A 20,281-nucleotide genomic window follows, 5' to 3' on the forward strand; every position below is an offset into this window, starting at 1 on the left:
TGAGAGACTGCAGGATGAATGTAAGTTGAGTTTAAGCTAAAAATGTTGTAAAGGAGCCGCCCAAGTATGGAGCCTTGGGGTACTTCTGTTTGAACAGCAAGGAAGGGTGAGAGAGCCTGCTGCCATTTAATAGCTTGTTTTCTGCCAGTAAGGTAGGATTGGAACCAGCCAAGAGTAGGAGAGAGGTTTAGGTCTGAGAGTTTAAGAAAAATGGGATGAGACACAGTGTCGAAGGCTTTAGAGAGATGAAAGAATAGACAAGAGATGAGTTTGTTGTCCCTAGCTTCTGCAACTTTGAGTAAAGGATAATAAGGCAGTCGAGGTACTGTGTTTAGGGTGGAAACCATATTGTGAGGGGGTGCGTGAATGAGAGAGACCAGTAGTTGAGTATGTGTACATTTTTCAAGGATCTTAACTGTGAGAGAATCGCGATTGGTCTATAGGTTCAACAAGAGTTGCCACCTTTGTGCAGAGGAGTGTGATTTCCGGTACGGTAGGTTTCTGAATGGAGCAGTTGATTAAGGTAGAGACAGAGTATGCAGTAGAGTCAGCAGCAATTTTCAGAAATTGAGGGGGGAGTTTATCAGTGGAGGGGAGAGCATGGTTTTAGTTTAAGAAGCAGGGATTTTGATATATTTAGTAATAGGCTGCAAGGTAAAAGGCTGAGAGACGGAAGAGCATAGAGGTTTAGGGGGAGGTGTGGAGAAATTAATAAGTGTAAAGCCAAGACTATACACCAAGCTCATTTTGGGCACAGAAGTTTGGCTTCTCCTGCTTTGGCCTGACTTTTAGGAGAAGCCTATTTATCTAAGTCTCTTCATTACCTAGATCTTCAGTCCCTACATCTAACCACATGGTTACTTCAATTTACTGTTCTTACCCTAACATGGTACTCCAAATTTTGACCTCTGCCCAGATACCCAGTCTGAGAAAAGCTTTTTTTTTTCCCATTTTGTGCTACTGCCAGGAGTCTGGGTCCTTTTATTGTCTTCAATACTACTATTCTTGATTATTTCAATTTTTTGACTGGTTTATCTTACTAGTCCGTTAACGTTCATCTTGCAGCCATCCTAGTTTTCCTGCTGGCCTAGATCTGTGCCTTTTAACTATTACAGGTTTGTAAGATCTTTGAGAGATACTTTTCTTTTATTTTCTCCCCTAAAGGACCCCATTTTTCCATGGAATTTTTACTTTGCTGAGAATTTACATGTAACAGGCCTTAAGCATCAATCCTTTTCATTTGATATTTTCTAAAGGTAGCGTGTACTTGGAAACAAACCTGTCTTTCATGTCTGAAGCAATTGCTAAATCCATTCTTAACCAAAAAATTAAGCTGTCTGTGTTCTTCCAGAATTAACTTAAAACTGTGTATTACACTATGAATGCTGACAAGCAGCTCAGATTTTATCTGAACCGAATGCAGCCTTTTGATATTTGTGCAGCAGTGATAATGGCGTTATTAAACTCCTTTGCAAGGTACTGTAAGTGAATATAATGTCTAGGTCCAAGTCATCCTTCAAAATCAGTCATTGGGATAATTTGTCTGATCTTCCACCTAGGAGGATAAACTTACTCCAAGAAGAGCTAAACCCAAACATAAAACTACTGTTCAATCTCAGCGAACTCTTGTCTTGCTGTTAAGTGAAGACAGAACTCCACATAACAAAATCAAACGGTATGCATTAGAATTGTATGGATTATATCTTCTTTAACATAGCCTCCCACCATTCCAGTGACTTGTGACACAGCCTAGAAAGTTTCCTTTGCCCATGTTATAGTTGCTGTTTCTTTGTTCATTGTTTAGCTGCCCTAATATGGGCTACATGAAGTCTGGAAGGGGTCTTTCCTTGTTTGGGAGTGGGCCCAAAAGCCTAGGAAACTTTCAGATGCTAGGCTAATTCTTGCTGACCTCTGTTGTTCAGGTTGATGAAGACTGAAGTACTCATACAGCCATATTGTTATGGTAAGCACATCATTTTTGTCTGAGTGTATTCTTACAGCTATAGTTTTCATATTGACCATTATGAGGCCTTGAAGCACACCGATAGAAATAGTGGTAGATTACAAGTCATTTGGGACTTAAGCATGCCTGGTTGATGTGCAAAGGGTGATATGGATGCAGCTGCTTGCGAGTGGACTGTAGTGCTCAGACTGATTGTCTAGACCGTAGGTCATTTCACAGTGGAATTTTTTTATGTTTAAAGTGATTTGTCTGTGTTTCTCTATACTTCACAACATTTGCCTTTGCAGTGGTATGATGACTTGGGAATGTACTTCTGATATTTTCTGGTGCAGCTTTTTATGAAACTTCTGAATCCTCATGCTTGTGTGCATGATTATTTAGCCCCTTGCTTGTGTTTCCTTTTTTCTTTACACTGGCACAGTTCACATTTTTTAGTTTCCTTTTTTCATAAGTGTTTTGCTCCATTACCTAGGCCCCAAAGTGCAACTGTTGCTAACAGGTTGCATACTAGACAGTGATGTAGCTATATGTCGCTGTTGTCACTGCTTCAGTCCAGGAACTCACCGATGCCAAGAAATGGAAGATGTTATGTTGTCCTGTCTCCCCGTAATTTTTGCTGGTTGAGTTTGGAACAGAGTATCTGTTCCGACTCTGCCTAATACAAAAGCTCGAGAGCTTCCACTGGCTCGAGGCTAACCCCTATCCCATGATGCATAGGGTAGAATACCCAGATCTCGTTTGCCGCTCAAGCGACCGGGCCGTCTTCTGGCTGGCTTATTGGCTAAGTAGTTTAAAATTATATTTTTTTCAGCAATTTCTCTAAAAAAAAAAGTTCTCTTTTTCATGTGCGATGGTTTATAGTTGCCCCTTTTTGTTGTTTTCTGGTGTGTTTTTCCCTTTGTTCTTGTTGCGAGACCCATTTAAGTTAGAGGGCTCTCAGCGGCCCGTTTAATTTAGAGGGCCGCTCCCCTACCCCACGTGTGTTGTCTGTTTCTTACTTGGGAGAGTCCATTTAAGTAGGAGGATTCTTCATTAGCCTCCGTTAGTTTTTTGACAGACGTCTTGTTATAGTGTACTGGTGTGTTTTAAAATAGTTGGCTAAGCCCTTTTTGGCGGTTTATGGCCTTTTTCAAAACATTGAAGTTTGCATATATGTATTTTTTTCTTGTGTGGTGTTGTCATAGTTACTAAGCTCCATTGTGTAATAGTGCCGTTTTTGGTATTCTTATACTCTTTAGCTAGCTCGAGTGGTAGTTTAGACTAGACTAGTTAGTGCATATTTTGTGGTTTGTTAATTCTTGGATGTAAACATGTCTAAAGAAAAAGAATAAGAACAAAAAAATCAAGGCAATCAGGATTCAAAAAGTGTGATCAGTATACTCAAAAAAAATGTCTCTCACGGATGGACACACTAGCTGCATGTATTGTCTTGGTGCCATCCATTTGCAAGACCCTTGTACGATTTGTCATGGCTTTAGTAGCAGGGTTCTACAGGAATGTAGAAATAAATTAATGCTCAGATGCTTATTGAAAGGTCCTTTCCAGGAATCATTAGAGGGTTCTTAGAGCTCCAAATGTGCTTCTTCCTCTACTTCTCACACTAAAGGGACCAAAAGATCTGCCATTGAGACTCCAGCTTCGGAGCCACCTAAAAAAAAAAATATTGCTTTAGAACCAAGGGCTCTTGGCTCCAACAGATCTAATTCAACCTCTTTGGCTCCATCTGTGTCCCCGGAGCCGGTTGAGTTACCGATTAGAAGATGATCTCTGGTCTTGGAGTCGGTCACTCCAACATTGAGATCACCCATTCTGGAGAGGGCTAGATCTCCTTCATTATCCTGTTCCTCCAGGAGCTTATCTGATGATGATGTGGAGCGGGTGGCGAAGAGATTGCTTTGAACACCGGCACTGGCAAAAATTTTATCATCTCTGACCTCAAAGGAATCGGGGCCGTTCAAGGCACCATCTCCAATTCCTCCTCTGACCCTGCTTGTGGTTTCAGAGCCAACGATTGTGGGTCTAATAGTAGTGGAACAGTCGAAACTGGGACCTCCTTTAGGATCCGTCAGTTCCAGCATCTGCTTCGATTTCTTCGGGTTCATCAGATTTCGAAGAGTCTGGGAGCCAACACTTAGCTGTCAGGTCTGGGGAGGGGAGTCGGCACAGATAGTTGTCCAATCCAACTCTATTACTTGGTACCTCGGTGTGATTGAGCTCAGCTCTTGCATCAGCTTCGGAGCCACCCGTTCTGTCCTAGAGCCGATCCTCTGCCTCTCCGGGCTCTCTGGGGTGGGGGATCTCTTCGGGGCAGAGCAAGGAGGCTTTTGAGCTGAAGGAGAGTGCTGTCACCCCAGACAGCTCCACTCTCTGGTCCAGTTTCTCTTCCCTTCCAGGCGCCAGTGTTGGTCTCCTTCTCCCAAGCGTAGAGACCCGGAGCCTCAGTAAGCCCCTGCGGGTGGCATAATTTCCTCTGAAACTTCACGAGAGTATCCCTCTGAGGAAGTCCTACGGAAGAGACTGTGCAAGAGGAAGCACATAGACTCCGCTTAGCCTGTCACATCAGATACTGATGTGGATGATTCAGAAGGGTGCCCCACGGTCCTCGTCTGAGGATGCCTCTCTTGCTGACATCCCTTGAGATCTCGAAATGGGGGGGGGGGCTTGTATCCCACCAACCCTTCAGAGGAAGAATCGGTGTACCTGAAGTCTTTTGGGTCTTGCCCCTCCACCTCCTGGGTGTTTCCCCCTTATGACCAATTGATGAACGTGATCTCTCGTAAGGCCTGGGCTTCCCTGATACAGTGGAGCCTGTTTGCGAAGATCCTTTAAATTTATTACTGCTCCTGCTGAGAGAGTTTCTAACCAAGGTGTCCCTGTAGATGTGATGGTGGTGGGGGCAGCCAGCAAGAAGGGAGTTATCAGAGACCACCTCATCTGTTCATCCTAATAAAGAGTCAGACTATGGACAGATATGGAAAGTGTGCTTTTTCATCAGTGGTCTTTACTCTGTGGTCACTGAATTACTTGACCCATTTTATGAGGCTTCAAAGGGGTCTCCTCAAAGAGTTAGGAGATGCTCTTCAGGGCACTGTAGCTTCGGGGATCACAGATAGTTTCCTCACAGCTCTCCACCCTCAACTCAGTCGTTAACACCTCCATGAGACTGATTTCATATGCAGCTGATGGAGTGAGCGGAGCAGCAGCTATGGGAATTTACTTGAGGAGACATTCCTGGATGTGTTTATGCAATTTTGCCAAACCCTTCCAGTCTTCCTTCACCAACGCAACCTTTGATGGTTCATCTCTCTTCGGACCAAAGGTGAAAAATTTTGACCAGGTGTGAACAGGAGGGGAAAACTTTGTCTGCCGTTTTGAGTCTGTTTTTCCACCCCATCTAGTCCTTATCCCAAAGGTCCGAAAGGTGGGAAGATGTAGTTCCGAAAGTCCCAAAAAGGTTTTTCCAACATATGTGGTGAAACTTCCCCCAGGGGCAAAGGGGGGAAGTAACAATGGAAGACTCTGACCTCGCAGCAGAGGGGGTCTACAGAATCAGGGTGACAGATGCATTCTTTGGCAGGCTCTTCCAGCATTCCTGAAAGGAAGGCCACCTTCTCTTCTCTGGAGGCAGTCAGGGGATGCTCACCACTGTACCCAAACTCCTGGCTGGAAATCACTTGAGACAAATGGGTACAGACAATCATATCCAAAGATAATTCCATTCCCTTTTCCACTCCCCCTCCTGTAAATCAGTCCATTCCAGACACCCCACCCGGTCAGAGGGACGAGGCAACTTCAGAGATACACAAGTTGCTAGAAAAAGTCATCCAAGAGGTCCCCAAATTAGATCTGGAACTTACTCAAGGTTCGTTTTAGTTCCAAAAAAGACAGGAGACTGGAGACCCATTTTGGATCTCAGCAGATTGAATGTATCTGTAAATAAATCAAAGTTCTGGATGGTGACACTGCAGTCTGTATTCCCCTTTCTTGGGAAAGACTATTGGATGTGCTCTATAGATCTCAAGGATGCATACTACCATATAAAAATGGACAGGTGATCCAGGAGAAGCTTATGCTTTCGGCTGGGAGCCAGTCATTGCCAGTTAAGAAGCCCTGCCCTTTTGTCTCACTACAGCCCCCAGAGTGTTCACAAAGTGCATGGCAGTGGTTACGGCTCACTTGAGACGTCTAGGATTCAGTGTGTTTCCATACCTAGACAACTGGCTCCTGACCGCCACCACCAAGCATCTACTACTGCAAGTGAGGGACAAAACAATACTACTTTGCGCCAAGCTAGGCATTACAATAAATTTCAAAAAGACTGCCTTGTCACCTTCACAGCATATTACTTAGGCACAGAATTGGATTCAACAGAAATGGTGGCAAAACTTAATCCCAAGAGAATTTAGTCTCTTCACCTTCAAATCAGGACCTTGATGTCAAAAAGAAAGGTTCAAGCGAGGTATGTTACAGGTTCTGGGTACCATGACAGCAGCAATTCTTCTAGTTCCTCTAGCAGAACTGCACGAGGGTCCTACAGTGGTTACTCTTTGCCCAATGGTCCGTGCAAGATCTACCTCTGTCACATCAGATAATCATTACAGATTCATGCAAGAAAGATCTTCTCTGGTGGGTGCAAATGAAACAGTTGCCCTTGGGCGACCCATTTGTATTTCTGCAACCCTCAGCAGTACTGACCATGGATGCTTCCCAGATCGGGGGGGGTGCATTATCTGAGAATGATGGTCCAAGGCATGTGGCGAGAACATGAGAACCACTTGCACATCAATGTCCTAGAGATGAGAGCAGTGCTATATGTGTTGCAGGCATTTCAGGACTCTCTTCGGATAGGAACTATTGCAATTCAGACAGACATGTCACTAGTGTGGTACATAAATGAGCAGGGAGGAACCAAATTGTATCCCTTATGTTGAGAGGCACAACAGGTATGGCAATGGGCTGTCGCTTAACGTTTTCTGATAGCAGTGCATATCCCGGGCATATCCAATGTGATAGCGGACAAACTCAGCAGAGCGATTCTGTTGCCTCACGAGTGGTCCCAGAAGCTAGAAATTGCGAAAGAGATCTTCCACAAATGGGGCCAGCCTTGCTGCGACCTTTTCGCCACCTCCATGAATGCCAAATGCAGCAGCTACTTTGCCCTCATCCCCACTGGGGAATTCACCAAGGGATGCACTCATTTATGATTGGCCCTCGGGACGTCTTTATGCCTTTCCACCCTTCTCCTTAATAACCAAAGTACTTAAGAAAGCCAGCACTTTGAACAGCACTATGATGCTCATTGCACCTTACTGGCCTCAACAAATTTGGTTCCCCTTTCTCTGGACCCATTTTCTGGAGGAACTGTGGATTCTGAACCCAGTTCCAGATCTTTTAACCCACGCATCAGGAACTTTTCATCTGTCCAGACCCTCAAGTTGACAGCATGGCTGCTCCAATTCCATGTATAGCCAGGTGTTATGATTTTTCCCCTGCAGTTAAACATATTTTGGTTTCTTCCCACAAACAGTCTACGAGGAAACTGTATTCAATTAAATAGAAAAGGTTTTCATGCTGGGCCATTAAACACAAACACAATATAGAACCTTTCACAGCTCGCATCACGGCAGTTCTAGAGTTTCTCTCCGAACTTTTTGATGAAGGTGCAGCAGCAGCTACCATCAGGCTACAACGAGCAGCCATATCTAATTTCCATATTGGGGAGATGGGATTGTCTATCATGTCCCACAAGCTATGCAAGGCCTTTTTAAAAGGTACCTACATACTAAGGTCCCCAGTCAGAGACCTCCATCCCCTTGGGACCTAAATTTTGTCTTAACTGCCTTAATTTTGCCACCCTTCGAACCCACATCATCATGTGATATAACGTTTTTATCTTGGAAAACTCTCTTCTTGGTAGCCATCACCTCCGCTAGACGGGTGTCAGAACTCCAAGCTCTTTCTATACACCCTCCTTATATAATTTTCCACAAAGACAGAGTGTCCTTAAGAGCTAACCCTTCTTTCTTACCTAAGATATGTTCAGAAAACAATATGAATCGATCTATTGAGTTGCCAGTGTTCTTCCCCAACTGTTGTGACAAGGCAAAATGTAAATGACATCAAATAGATGTACATAGACAACTTTGCTTCTACTTGCATCGAATCAGAGATTTCAGAAGGTCAGATCAAAATTTGTTTCCTTTTCAGAAAAAAAGGAAAGGATTGCCGGTTTCTAAAATTATGTTGTCAAAATGGCTTACAGATTGTATTTCCTTCTCATACAGCATAAATAACAGACAATTACCAGGCAACGTTAAGGGCCACTCCACAAGAGCAATGGCAATATCCTCTGCCTTTCAAGATAAACTTCCTATGGACTCAATTTGTGCAGCTGCCACTTGGGTGAGACCTCACATCTTTATTATCCATTACAAAGTAAACGTGGCTTCCCAGAACAAGTCTGTTTTCATGAGCCACCCAGGAGTGAAGGTGCTAGAGAAGCTGTCCCAACCAGCAAGAATTAGCAAGATAGGACAACATAACATTTAGAAGTTATGTACTCGCCATAACATTCCAGGTTTATTGTTCATATTGTCTATATTCTTGCATCCCACCCACATTCCCCCTCCTTTGCTCCTGGAGGATCGGTCGGATAGCCTTTTATAGATATAGAGATATATATATATATAGATATAGATATATATATATATATATATATATATATATATATATATATAATAGTGTGTGTGTGTATATGTATATAGTTATGTTGGTTTTGGAGTCTGTGATTTCTTCCTTTCGTCAGTTTGACATGCTGTGTTCATAAACATAGATAGATATTACTTCTGCTTTCACTTGCAGCTAAGATCTGGGTATTCTGCCCTATGCATCATGGGATAGGGGTTCGCCTCGAGCCAGTGGAAGCTCTCGAGCTTTTATATTAGGCAGAGTTGGAATCGAGACTCTGTTCCGAACCCAACCAGCAAGAATATGGGCGAGATGGACAACAAACATGGAACGTTATGGTGAGTACATAACTTCTAAATTTCAATGTTTCAGTGTCTAGTGTGTGACCAGGTTACCAAGTATTAAAAAAAAAAAAGAAAAAGCGAGAGAAACATTCAGTGAGGCTGTTTTGCAAGTAGCTTGTGATTTCATTGGAGGTCAAGGCATGGAGGGAGACTGAGGTATGCATGCTTATTAGTGGCAGGGCAGTGGGAATGAAGAGGATGTGTAACTGTGCAAGTGTAAAGACTGTATTTGTACGCAACCCATTCAAGGTTACCTGAAGGAAGTAATAAAGCAATCCATATACTGTTATGGGCCTTTTCAAATACTATTTGGAATGATGACTCCTCTCATATATTGTATGAAAATAGGGGGGGGCAATGGATGACTGCAACCAAAAGTTGAGAATTTATGGCTCTGGCAAAAATGCTGTTGCTGTAGGTTACTTCTGCAACAAATTGGAGGTCTGATATTGAAATGCAGTGTCTGTTGCGGAATTTTAAATTTATTCTCTATTGTGTAACCAGACTCTGATTTAAAGCTTTAGAAGACTGTAGTTTGGGTTGAGTGCAGAATGAGATTGTTATAAGATATAAGTTTATAGGTGATTACTTGGCTAATGACTCCGGGGGGGGCCTTTTCTAAGTCTATCCATACTTCTCAAATGCATCTGACAAGTTTTGAAACCCTAAGGTTATTTTAAGGGGTATATGTAGACTTTGTCATGGGTGGCCAAGCATTTATAGGCTGCCTCTGTCTGCTAGAGACTAAGTGCTAGACCATGGGTAAATTTCCACTTCTTCATCCAATTGTCCAAGTTTTGCTCGGATTGGGTTCGGAAAGAACTTTACTTCATGTTGATTGGAAGCCTGTTGCAGAGAAGTGGTAGTCTTTGAGACGCATACTTGTCCCTCCAACATGTCCTGTTTATGTTGCAGATGAGGATGTTCTTCATTCCACATTGCTGCAGTCCTAACACTTGGGTAGTCCGCTGTCCAGTCGGCCCGAATACCAAAGTATATGGCTGACGTCGGTCAGGGCGCATTAGACTGACGTCAGTACGTCAGGGTACTAATGCGCATGACCGACGCCATATCCTCAGTCTTTTTTTGCCGCATGGTCCGATGCAGAAGCAATTTTGCGAGTGCAGGTTGGCGTTCTGAAAGTTTCTGAAGCCAGAGTTTCAGACCGAATCAAAGTTGGCTAAGTACTGGGGAATATTTTGGTTTTTCTTGCCTCAGTATTTAACCGATGTCAGAAAAAGTGAATAACTGTATTTCTTGTGGGAAACAGATACCTCATAGGGATTACCATACTTTGTGTATACCTTGTTTAGGGCCTGAGCACGACGTTGTTGGATGCCGCCTTGTGCTAGATTTAACAAACGCACTATTAAGAGAAGGTTAGACTGTGCCAGGTTAGTGTTTGGGAAGCGTTGTAATTATAAAATGCCGCCGGATGCTCCGGCCGCTTCGCTAAAAACGCAAGGACAAAACAGCAAAGCCTAGAGGAGGAACCGACAGTCCCAGACGCCGGTTCTTTAGAGGGCTCAGTGGAGCCGGAGGTTTTGCCAGGTGTTTCTTTGGAGTCTCAGGGAGAGACTTTACTGTTACAGGGTGTATCCTCTCAGGAAGTAGGCCAGGCTGAGGGGGCTTCTCAGGTGGCTGTTCTTCCCTCTCTTCCTAAGGTGGTCAGAGCCTCCCCTTCTGTTTCCAAGGCTTTGAGGGGCAGGCCGAAGTTTTGCTTCAGTGGGGTTTCTCCTAGTACTTCAGGGTCTTTGCCTAAGAAACATATGCTTAAAATGGCAGAGGATTTGATTACTATGATAAGGGGTTCTATGCCCCCTCCTGATAAGAGGCCTAGGGTGGAGTCTGAGTTTGAGAGTTTTGAGCAATGCTCGAGGCTTCTGAGTCTTCGGCTGAAGACATGCAGGAGTACCCTCCTTATTCTGATTCTGTTGTGGATGATTCTACTCCTTCAGCTTACCCTCCTGAGGATTTTTCATTTTCAGAGACTCTGCATTCCATGAGGGAGCATTTTAAATGGGAAGGTCAAGATTTCTCTGATTCCAGGAAAAGGCTTAGGGAATTCTTGTTTTAACCCCAGCACAGGCCTTTAGCTATACCTCCTGTTTTGAATGTAGTGGAAGATGTGTTTGCAGAGGCTCCCCTGAAGGCTGATTCTTTGCCGCCTGCCGCAGTTAAACCGGATAGGTACTATAGGGTGCCTGAAGCTCATAAGTATCTTTTAAGAGTCCTAGGGCAGACCCGAAACTATCTCTCAGGGGCCTAAAGGTGTGAAGGCCTCAGTTGTTAAAAATCCTGTCCCTCCTGATAAAGAGGCAAGGGCTTTGGATAGATGGGGAAAGAAAGTGTATACTTCTTCCACTTTAGCCATGAGGGCGTTGAATTGTCAGTTTCACATGTTAAAATATCAGAATTACCTTCTTTCACAGTTGAAATCTAAGGTGGATGCTCTATGGAAGGTATTGAGTGTAAAGAGTTGCAGGATTTAGTTTATGTGTCTGAACAAGTGGGTAAACATTCCTTGCAGTGTGGTTTTGATGCTGTGCAGGCCTCCTCCAGGGTGGCTGCCACTGGTTCTGTTCTTCAGAGGCACGCCTGGTTGAGAGATCAGAACTTAGCTGAGCATGTTAAGACAAGGATTTTGGATGCTCCTTTACAGTCTGATGTGTTGTTTGGTTCGCCTGTGGAAGCAGTTTTAAAGAAGATGGAGGACAAGGCTAAGTCTATGCAAACTGTTAAGGATTTTTTGCAGGTGCAGCCTCCAAAGTTTAGTAGAAATTGGCCTGCTAAGGGATGGACTTATCCTGCTTATGATTCCCAGTCTAGGGGTAGGTCTAGACGTGGTAGGGGGAGAGCTCAAGGTGCTTTTAGGCCTAGGGCAGGGAGTTCACCTGCTCAGACTTCTAGTGAGGGCAGGGGTCAGTCCTTTCGTAAGCAGACCCAATGACCTGCCTTTTCAGCTGCCAGTACCTTCTCGCCTGGCGGCACCTCTAGGAGGAAGACTGTCTCTTTTCAAAGAAAATTGGGATTTAATTACCCAAGACAATTGGGTTCTGGATATCATTCACCACGGTTACAGGTTTTATTTCCATACGTTGCCTCCTTTCAAAGGCATGCCAGGCGTTCCTCCTCTACAAAGGCAAGAGGCTCTCAAGTAAATTTCTCAGTTACTCCAAATAGGGGCCATTCAGCCGGTTCCTGTGCCAGAAAGGGGCCTAGGATTTTATTCTCGCCTGTTCCTAGTACCAAAGAAGGGGAACACGTGGAGACCAATTTTGGATTTATCTATCCTCAACACTTATCTGGACATTCCCAAGTTCAAAATGTTGACGTTACAACAACTTTTACCTCTGCTGGGCAAAGATCACTGGATGGTAACTTTAGATCTCAAGGAAGCTTACCTTCATGTGCCTATAAGACTAAGTTGCAGAAAGTATCTGCTGAGCTGGAAATTCTCATTATCAGTTCTCTGCATTGCCCTTTGGCTTATCTACTGCCCAGAGTATTCACAAAGGTTCTGGCTCCAGTGATAGCTTACTTCAGGCTAAAAGGAATTCAAATCTATCCTTACTTGGACGATTGCCTGATTCTGGCTCAAGAAAAGGAAGACCTTCTACAGCATTTGGAATATGTCATAGCAGTGCTAAGATGCCTAGGGTATTCTAGAACGAAATAAAGTCCAGTCTAGTACCCTCTCAAGACATGTGCTTTCTGGGTGTGAGACTGAATACAGCAGCCCAGATGGCCTTTTAACCCCGGACAAACAAAAGAATCTTTCCAGTTACTTCCATCAACTATCTCTTCAGTCCGGGCTGACTGCAAGGACAGTCCTTCAAGCCTTAGGGTTCATGGCATCTTGTATTCTGGTGCTTCCCAATGCCAAACTGCATATGAGGAAGCTACAATGGTATCTCAAAATGTGTGGACACAGCACTGCCAGCATTTGGACACTGTCATTCAAATAATACCTTGCATTCAAAAGGAATTTTTGTGGTGGGCTCAGGAATGTCACCTAAACAAGGGACTCTCTGTGACCCGGCCAGAGGCGAGTCAAATTCTAACGACAGATGCCTCAGACATTGCTTGGGCAGCTCATCTCAATGGAAAGTGGATACAAGACAAGTGGCCTGCCAGACTACAGCATCTACATATCAACATGAAGGAGATGTTAGCAGTCCAGTTTGCATTAATGGCTTTCAAGGAGTTACTTCTTCCAGGGCAGGTGTTGATTCTAACAGACAACACAACTGTCATGTGGTACATCAACAAACAAGGGTGAACACATTCTTACCCACTATGCAGGCAAGCAATGATTTTATGGGAGACTGCTAAGCTTGCAACTAACTCTTCAGGCAAGGTTTCTGCCGAGCACAGAACTCCTTAGCAGATGTGTTAAGCAGACAAATCATGGATCCCCACGAGTGGAAACTGGATCTTCATGTATTTCAAAAGTTGACAGTGTCCTGGGGAACTCCAGACATAGATCTGTTCGCTTCTCCACTAAACCACCAGCTGCCAAAGTTTTGCACAAAGAGGTTTCATCACACAGCTTGGAAAGTGGATGCTCTTTCTTTCAGTTGGAAAAATCTTCATGTGTATGCGTTTCCACCTCTGCCTCTTCTTCCAAAGGTGCTTCTAAAGGTCAGACAAGACAAGCCAAGGATGATTTTAATAGCTCCAGATTGGCCTCGCAGCACTGGTAGCCATAACTGAGGAGTCAGGTAAAGAAGCCTCCATGGCCATTACCCATGATTCCACATCTGTTGAGTCGGAAGGACGGTCGTGAGCACAATGTCAAGCTTCACTCTCTTCATCTAACAGCCTGGCATATTCTGTTTTGAAAGACAGCAGGTCTCAACTTCCTCCACAAGTTTTAAATGTGATTATGGAAGCCAGAAGACCTAGTACAAGGAAAGTGTGCAGAAAAATGGAAGAGATTTTTATTTTGGACTGCAGCAAAGAATTTGAGATTTCAGAGCCTAATTTGAGTGTGGCTCTTCAATATCTTACTGAGTTATTGGACAAAGGTTTGTCTTTCTCTTCCATTAAGATTCATGCTGCAGCAATTTCAGCTCACTATGATTGTGACCCACCTTTGTTTTCACATCCTTTGTTCAAGCAATTTCTTAGAGGGCAAAGAATATAAGACCCCCGTGAGAGCTCCTACTCCTGCTTGGGATCTCAATTTTGTGTTGGAGAAACTTACTCTACAAACTTTTGAGCCTGCAGCTACTGCTGAACTGAAATACTTGTCATGGAAGACTGCTTTTTTGTTGGCCATTACTTCTGCAAGAAGGGTTTCTGAGTTACAGGCCCTTATGGCGGTTGAGCCTTTTGATTTTTCATAAGGATAGGGTATCATTACGTACTAATCCTTCCTTTATGCCTAAAGTGGTTTCTAGTGTGGCTTTAAACCAAACTATTCATTTGCCTACGTTTTATGCAGATCCCCAAAATAAAGGGGAAAAGATTTTGCACACTTTAGATGTACACAGGCAATTGCGTTATTATTTGAGCAGGACTAAGGATTTTAGGCAGTCTCAGCAGTTGTTTGTTTCTTTTGCTTTGAGTTCTCAGGGCAAGCCTGTGTCAAAACAAACTATTTCTAGGTGGATTGGGTTTTGTATTGCATTTTGTTATACCCATCATGGCAAGGAGATTCCAGCTGGGATTAGGCCTCATTCTACTAGGGCTACTGCCACTTCAACAGCATTTCTAAGGGGGGTGGCAACTAAGGATATTTTGGAGGCAGCTACTTGGAGTTCAGTGCATACTTTCTCTAAGCATTACCACCTTCCTCTCTACTCTAAATCTAGGGCTGGTTTTGCCACAGCTATTTTGCAAGGCATGTTGACAGCTCCTGCTTCTTTATGATTTGCCAGCCTCCCTTACCTCTGCTTTGGGATTCTACCCAAGTGTTAGGACTGCAGCAATGTGGAATGAAGAACATAGTACAGTTTTGTACCTACCATAAATGTAGATGTTCGAGGATCCACATTGCTGCAGTCCAATTTACCCACCCTCCTTCCCCTCTGTGTTTAGGGGTGGTTGTGTAGGTGAGGTTATATTCTGCTAATTTTTGTATATATATATATATATATATATATATTTTGGTGCAGATATGTTGGGAGTTTTTGGTTTTTGGCCTTACCTTTTCAGGGTCTTCTGACATCTGGGGCAAGAAAAGACTGAGGATATGGCGTCGGTCATGCGCATTAGTACCCTGACGTACTGACGTCAGTCTAATGCGCCCTGACCGACGTCAGCCATATACTTTGGTATTCGGGCCGACTGGACAGCGGACTACCCAAGTGTTAGGACTGCAGCAATGTGGATCCTCGAACATCTACATTTATGGTAGGTACAAAACTGTACTTTTAGGTTCCCTGATAAAGTAATTCTGGTGGTGTTTGTTTTGCTGATGTGAAACTGGTTGGTCCATCAGATTAGGAATGGAGGGTGGCTTTTAGGCCAACCACAGATCACCTCTTGGCAGTCTATAGAGAGACAGAGTACAGGGATGGGGCTTTGAGGTGCTGTGTGTAGGGCATATTTACGCCATGCATTTTTGTGCGGAACTTCTGTGGACATTCCAAATGTTTTGCTCTGAGGTTACAGAGGACTAATGACATCCTTGGGCCTAAATGCCATACCCTTGCTTATAATTAGTGCAACATTGTGTGATTTTCTTACTAACATGGGAAATATGATAGTCAAAGACAAAGATACTGTCTACCACTAGTTCTACTCTTAGGGAAGTATTGTCAGTGTGGTTGTTTCCAGGGATAACAGTCTTCCTAGAAGAGTGCTACTATGCATTTCTTGGCATTGAGTTGTAGACTGGCTCTGGTACTAGTTCGTAATCTGTGTCAGGCCTTCTTGGAGGGTATTTGTGCCTTTGAAGGATTCTGTGACTGCTTAGTTTGCAGTTTTCTCCAAACTTGGTCATCCTTAGGCCTTTGACATTGGTCTTGACTTCAGAGAAGTAGTTTCCAAAAAAGAGTGAGCCCAGAACTGAGCCTTGAACGACTCCACTAGTGACTGGTGTCTTTGTGGAGCTAGGGCCCAAGAAGTTAGGATAAGGGGAGATTATCCGTAAGCCAGCTGGTGTATCCAATGGATAACATAAATGTTTATACCTAATTTTGAGAGTTTGTCTACATTGCCTGTGTGTGGAGTATTGTGTTGAATGCTTTGGCTTGGTGAAAATAAGTACTATGCACTGCCCTGTTTTGCCCTCCTCCATTCCTTTGTTGACCTTCTCTAAGTCATCCCCAAGGTTGAAAGCTGGATTCCAGACATTGTAGCCTTGTGTTTATATATTTTTTACATAATACAGTTTAGTTTCTGTATGATTTAGTGATTGTATCATTGTGACTTATTTCCTGTCCTGCAGGTTTATTGTGCGGGTTATGTGTTCAGTGCTGGGACTTCTGGTTAAACAGAATGATCCACGACTGATTGACAGAACTGTCAAGGTATACATCTGTAATCATGTAACACCATTTGATCACAATGTCATCAACCTCCTTACCTCGTGTAACACGGTAAGTCTCTTTCTTTTTTTTAGCGGAGACACTTGTGTCATTCATTTTTATGCAAATTCCATTTAGAATAGCATGCTAGCCCATACTTTGCTTTCATGAACAAAAGTAATCTGTTTTACATAGTTCACCTTTTCTGCTTACTAGTCCAATTTATTCATTTTGCAGTTAATGGTCATCATAATTGGAACAGAATTATTTTGTTGGAACTATTTTGCCAGTGAATTAAATTATCCCTATTGGTCTTTTATTTCTGTTATGATGCCACAAACAGCTGATTGGTCTTTAATGTGTTAAGATTTCTGCTTGTAGTCTTTGTAAACTTGGAAGGTCCAACTGCAAAAGGAAGATTTTAAGGCCTTACTAGGTGTTTACCTTCTATAGATAGTGTGTCATTGGTTGGTTTGTTTTGCATATGTGCTTGGTTTTATTAAATAGGCAAGTACAGTGAACAAAATATAGCTTATTTTTAAGTATGAGGTAGATCTATTTATTTAAATTTGTTAAATGGAGAGAAGTACGAAGACTGTTGCAGGACAGACATGTTTAAAAGTCTGTACAGAATAATCATTACAGTTATGTACACAATCACTGACTTGGCATATTGACCAAAAATATGTATTAAGATTTTTGATTAGTAATAACGTCAGAAGGTTAATTGCGCAGACCTTGTTTTGGGTAAAAATTATAGCATAGGATAGATTTTTCAGCAGTTGTATGTAATATAAAAAAAACGACATAACACATTAACAATATTTTCAGAATTTAACAGGAAACTTAGATCTGTCACATATATGGTGTGTGATATAAAAGCTAAAATAAGTCATATTTTACAAGAAGGTAACTTAACAATGAAGCAGACTATCCATCCATTTTCAAAACCGTCTTAGTGTTCTAGAGATAAGCTGAGCAGGATACACACCAGACTTTATTCTTCAGCAATAATCTCTATTGTTTGAGTTCTCCAGTTGAAGTGAAAGTTATGAACCCTTCACTCTGTCATTGGTCTTCATCAGGTCCTCTTCCCAGTAGGCCGTAGATAGTACACTTCCTGTGGGAGCTGCCAAGGGGCCATCCTCACAAGGTGCCCACACTACCTCAGTTAACTTAACAAAGGAGAGCACTGACTTACCTGTGAGGGCCACCAGGAATGTCAAGTTCCTGTTCCTGTTGTGGACAGTGAACTTTGCTACCCTGTGAAGGAACTTCGCATCTATGTGAGCTGTCATCCTTTCTTTTACTACCTAAAGCTTGCCACTATAGGTGAGAATAAGGGCAACGATGGCTGGTAAATTGAGATCTTCATCTTATAACCAAACTCTCACTTCAGTATTATGGGAGTACAATAGTATACTGCTGACCACAAGGATACTCGAAAATCTACTTAGTACTAGAGCTTCTTGAATCAAAGGTCAGTGACAGACTTTCTAGTTGTGTCATCAGGCCGCACACTATATGTTTTGGCCTTCTTTTAATCTTCTCCTTTGACACTTTTTTGATTTTTTGGGATTTTGCTCCAGTTTTTTTGCACCTTGGCCCTCTGCTTTGACCTTCCATTTTAATTTTCTGTATTTGGTTTGTTGGCCTTCGGCAGTATTTTGCCATCAGGACTTGTGATAGATTAACCCATGGTGACAGTCAAAATAAATGTTTCTTATTTAGATCATTGGCATAAATCTGAACCTTGTGGAGTTCATGCAAAGTTTAGTGAAGTTACTTTTAAGAGGCAGAGAAAAGTAACCATCTGATGTTGTTAATTATCATTCATTCCTTACTCATTGGGGTCTGTTCCGTCCTCGGAACTTAGTCGGCCGTTAAAACAAGCTCGCGCCAGCCAAAAAACTCTCAAGCTAAGTCTTACCCATAGTGCCCCTCTCTGTATTACCTCCAGTCTCGTTTGTCCCATACTGAATAAAGATGTCAGGCCAGCTCTCAGCTAAGTCATTTATAAATTTTTGTATTTTGCCTATTGCTAAAGCTTCTTCTCTCTCTCTGTTTTGCATATACCTAGTTAGCCTATTGGTAATCGCGTACTTTTTCATTACTTGTGTGAGTGCCCCCCTCTCTCACTCGCTTTCCTCCCTTTTTGCCAAGTTTGGTACTCTTTGTGCTATTGCCTGTACCAGCAATGGTACTCTTTGTACCGTTGCTGGTACAGGCCTTCCCTTACCTCTGAGGTAATTCTCAATACCATTGTTGGTATTCCCCTTTTCTTTCCCCTTTTACTGTAGTACTCAAAAAAAAAAAAAAATCCTTTCTTCTTTGTGATTGAGTGTGTGTTTCTGCGTTTGATTTTTTTTTGTGCTACGATGCCTGAGAAAGCGTACTACTGGGTTTAAGTGCTGTGACGTGTGTGACAGGAAAATGCCTAATGTTGATAGCCTCAGGGTACTACACCTTTCTGTAAAACCCTGTGTGACATTCGTAAAGCCTTTAGCTCCTTCACGTTGGCAGAAAGCAAAAATACTCATGCTCAAAGGTCTCCTTAAATCTCTGTTTGTGGAGGCTAACAGAGTGCTCATCCTCTCCAAAGAAAGAACACAAAAAGAGAAGCAAATCTGTACACTCTTCTCCTCACACTAGTGAGTCCAAATCTTTGGAGCTGAAGGCTAAAATCTCAAAACTGGCGCCAACATCCTCTGCACCGGGGCCTCAAACCCCCTTCATGGTGCCGTCTTCGATTCCGGCATTTCAGCAGCCGACTATGGTGCCGCTCTCTGCACCTGTTCTTCAAATTGTGACGCTGATTGTGACAACATTACCAGCTTCCCTTTTGGCACCAAAAATAGTAATTCCAACACCGGTCACTTCCCCCCTACCTGTACATCATGCTGGTCCTTTGACCTCTGACCTGGTATTCCCCTTCGGTGGATTCATTTTTTGGTCACAATGTAGCCCCTTCCTAGAACGTCCTGACTCCCCGTAGGGGATATCCACAAGCTGTTCCAGGAGCCTTTCAGAACTGGACGTAGTGAGGCTTGTGGATCAGCTCCTGGTGGCCAGAGGTTTCCCAACACCCTCCAAATCCTCCCTCAAACCCAGAGCTGAGGATCTTTCTCCATAGACTCCTACATACTTTCCTTCTTCAACCTCCCTTGAGGTATCTGAGTCTTTGACACCGACGCCATTCCCGGTTCCAGCTTCTTCGGCTCCATTGGTAGACCTTATCATGCCTCAGAAGTCTACTCTTTGGCCTTCAACTCATCAGGAGCTGGGCCATCCTTGGGATCAACACTTGCCAGTCGGCACAGTGATTCCTAGTGTGGTGCCTGTTTTTTCTTCAACGCAGTCTACTACGGTTCCATTTGCTTTGGCGGAACTGGGTCCTCTCGTGGCTCCTTCCCTGGGAGTGGGTTCATCGCAGCTCGGTGTGTCCCCAGTCCTGAGGTTGTCTTTCTCTGTTTGGGCTCCCATCCCTCTTCAGGTGAACCTGCTTTCCAGGTGATGGAGCGGGCAATTGCCTCGGCAGGCTCCCAGCTGCTACCTTCGGTGCCTTAGACCCATATATACCTTCCCTCTGAGCCACAGTTGACATAGCCCACAACTCAAGGCATGGGAACCTCAAGCCATCCTTCCACAAGGTACCCACTTTGCAGAGTCCTCCTCAATGGTACCTCGTAAGAGATTGTGCGAGAGGAAGCATGTGGATTCCAGTCATTAATCCTTCACTGAAGATACAGACTATGATAAAGGGGAAGGGTCCTCACGGTCGCCCCCTGAGGATGTCTCCTTTGGAGATG

General features: G+C 43.5%; 1 protein-coding gene across 1 annotated transcript in view; it reads left to right on the top strand.

Moving 5' to 3' along the window:
* Positions 1–20,281, top strand: part of AUP1 (AUP1 lipid droplet regulating VLDL assembly factor) — an 831,864-nt gene that overhangs the window by 197,507 nt on the left and 614,076 nt on the right. Inside the window, exon 3 of the mRNA XM_044064448.1 lies at positions 16,394–16,544. Coding sequence (XP_043920383.1) covers positions 16,394–16,544 — 151 coding nt within the window. The remainder of the gene's footprint in view (positions 1–16,393; positions 16,545–20,281) is intronic.

Source organism: Protopterus annectens, chromosome 2.part2, assembly GCF_019279795.1.
Source record: "Protopterus annectens isolate FY-2018-M chromosome 2.part2, PAN1.0, whole genome shotgun sequence".
Classification (NCBI taxonomy): Eukaryota; Metazoa; Chordata; order Ceratodontiformes; family Protopteridae; genus Protopterus; species Protopterus annectens.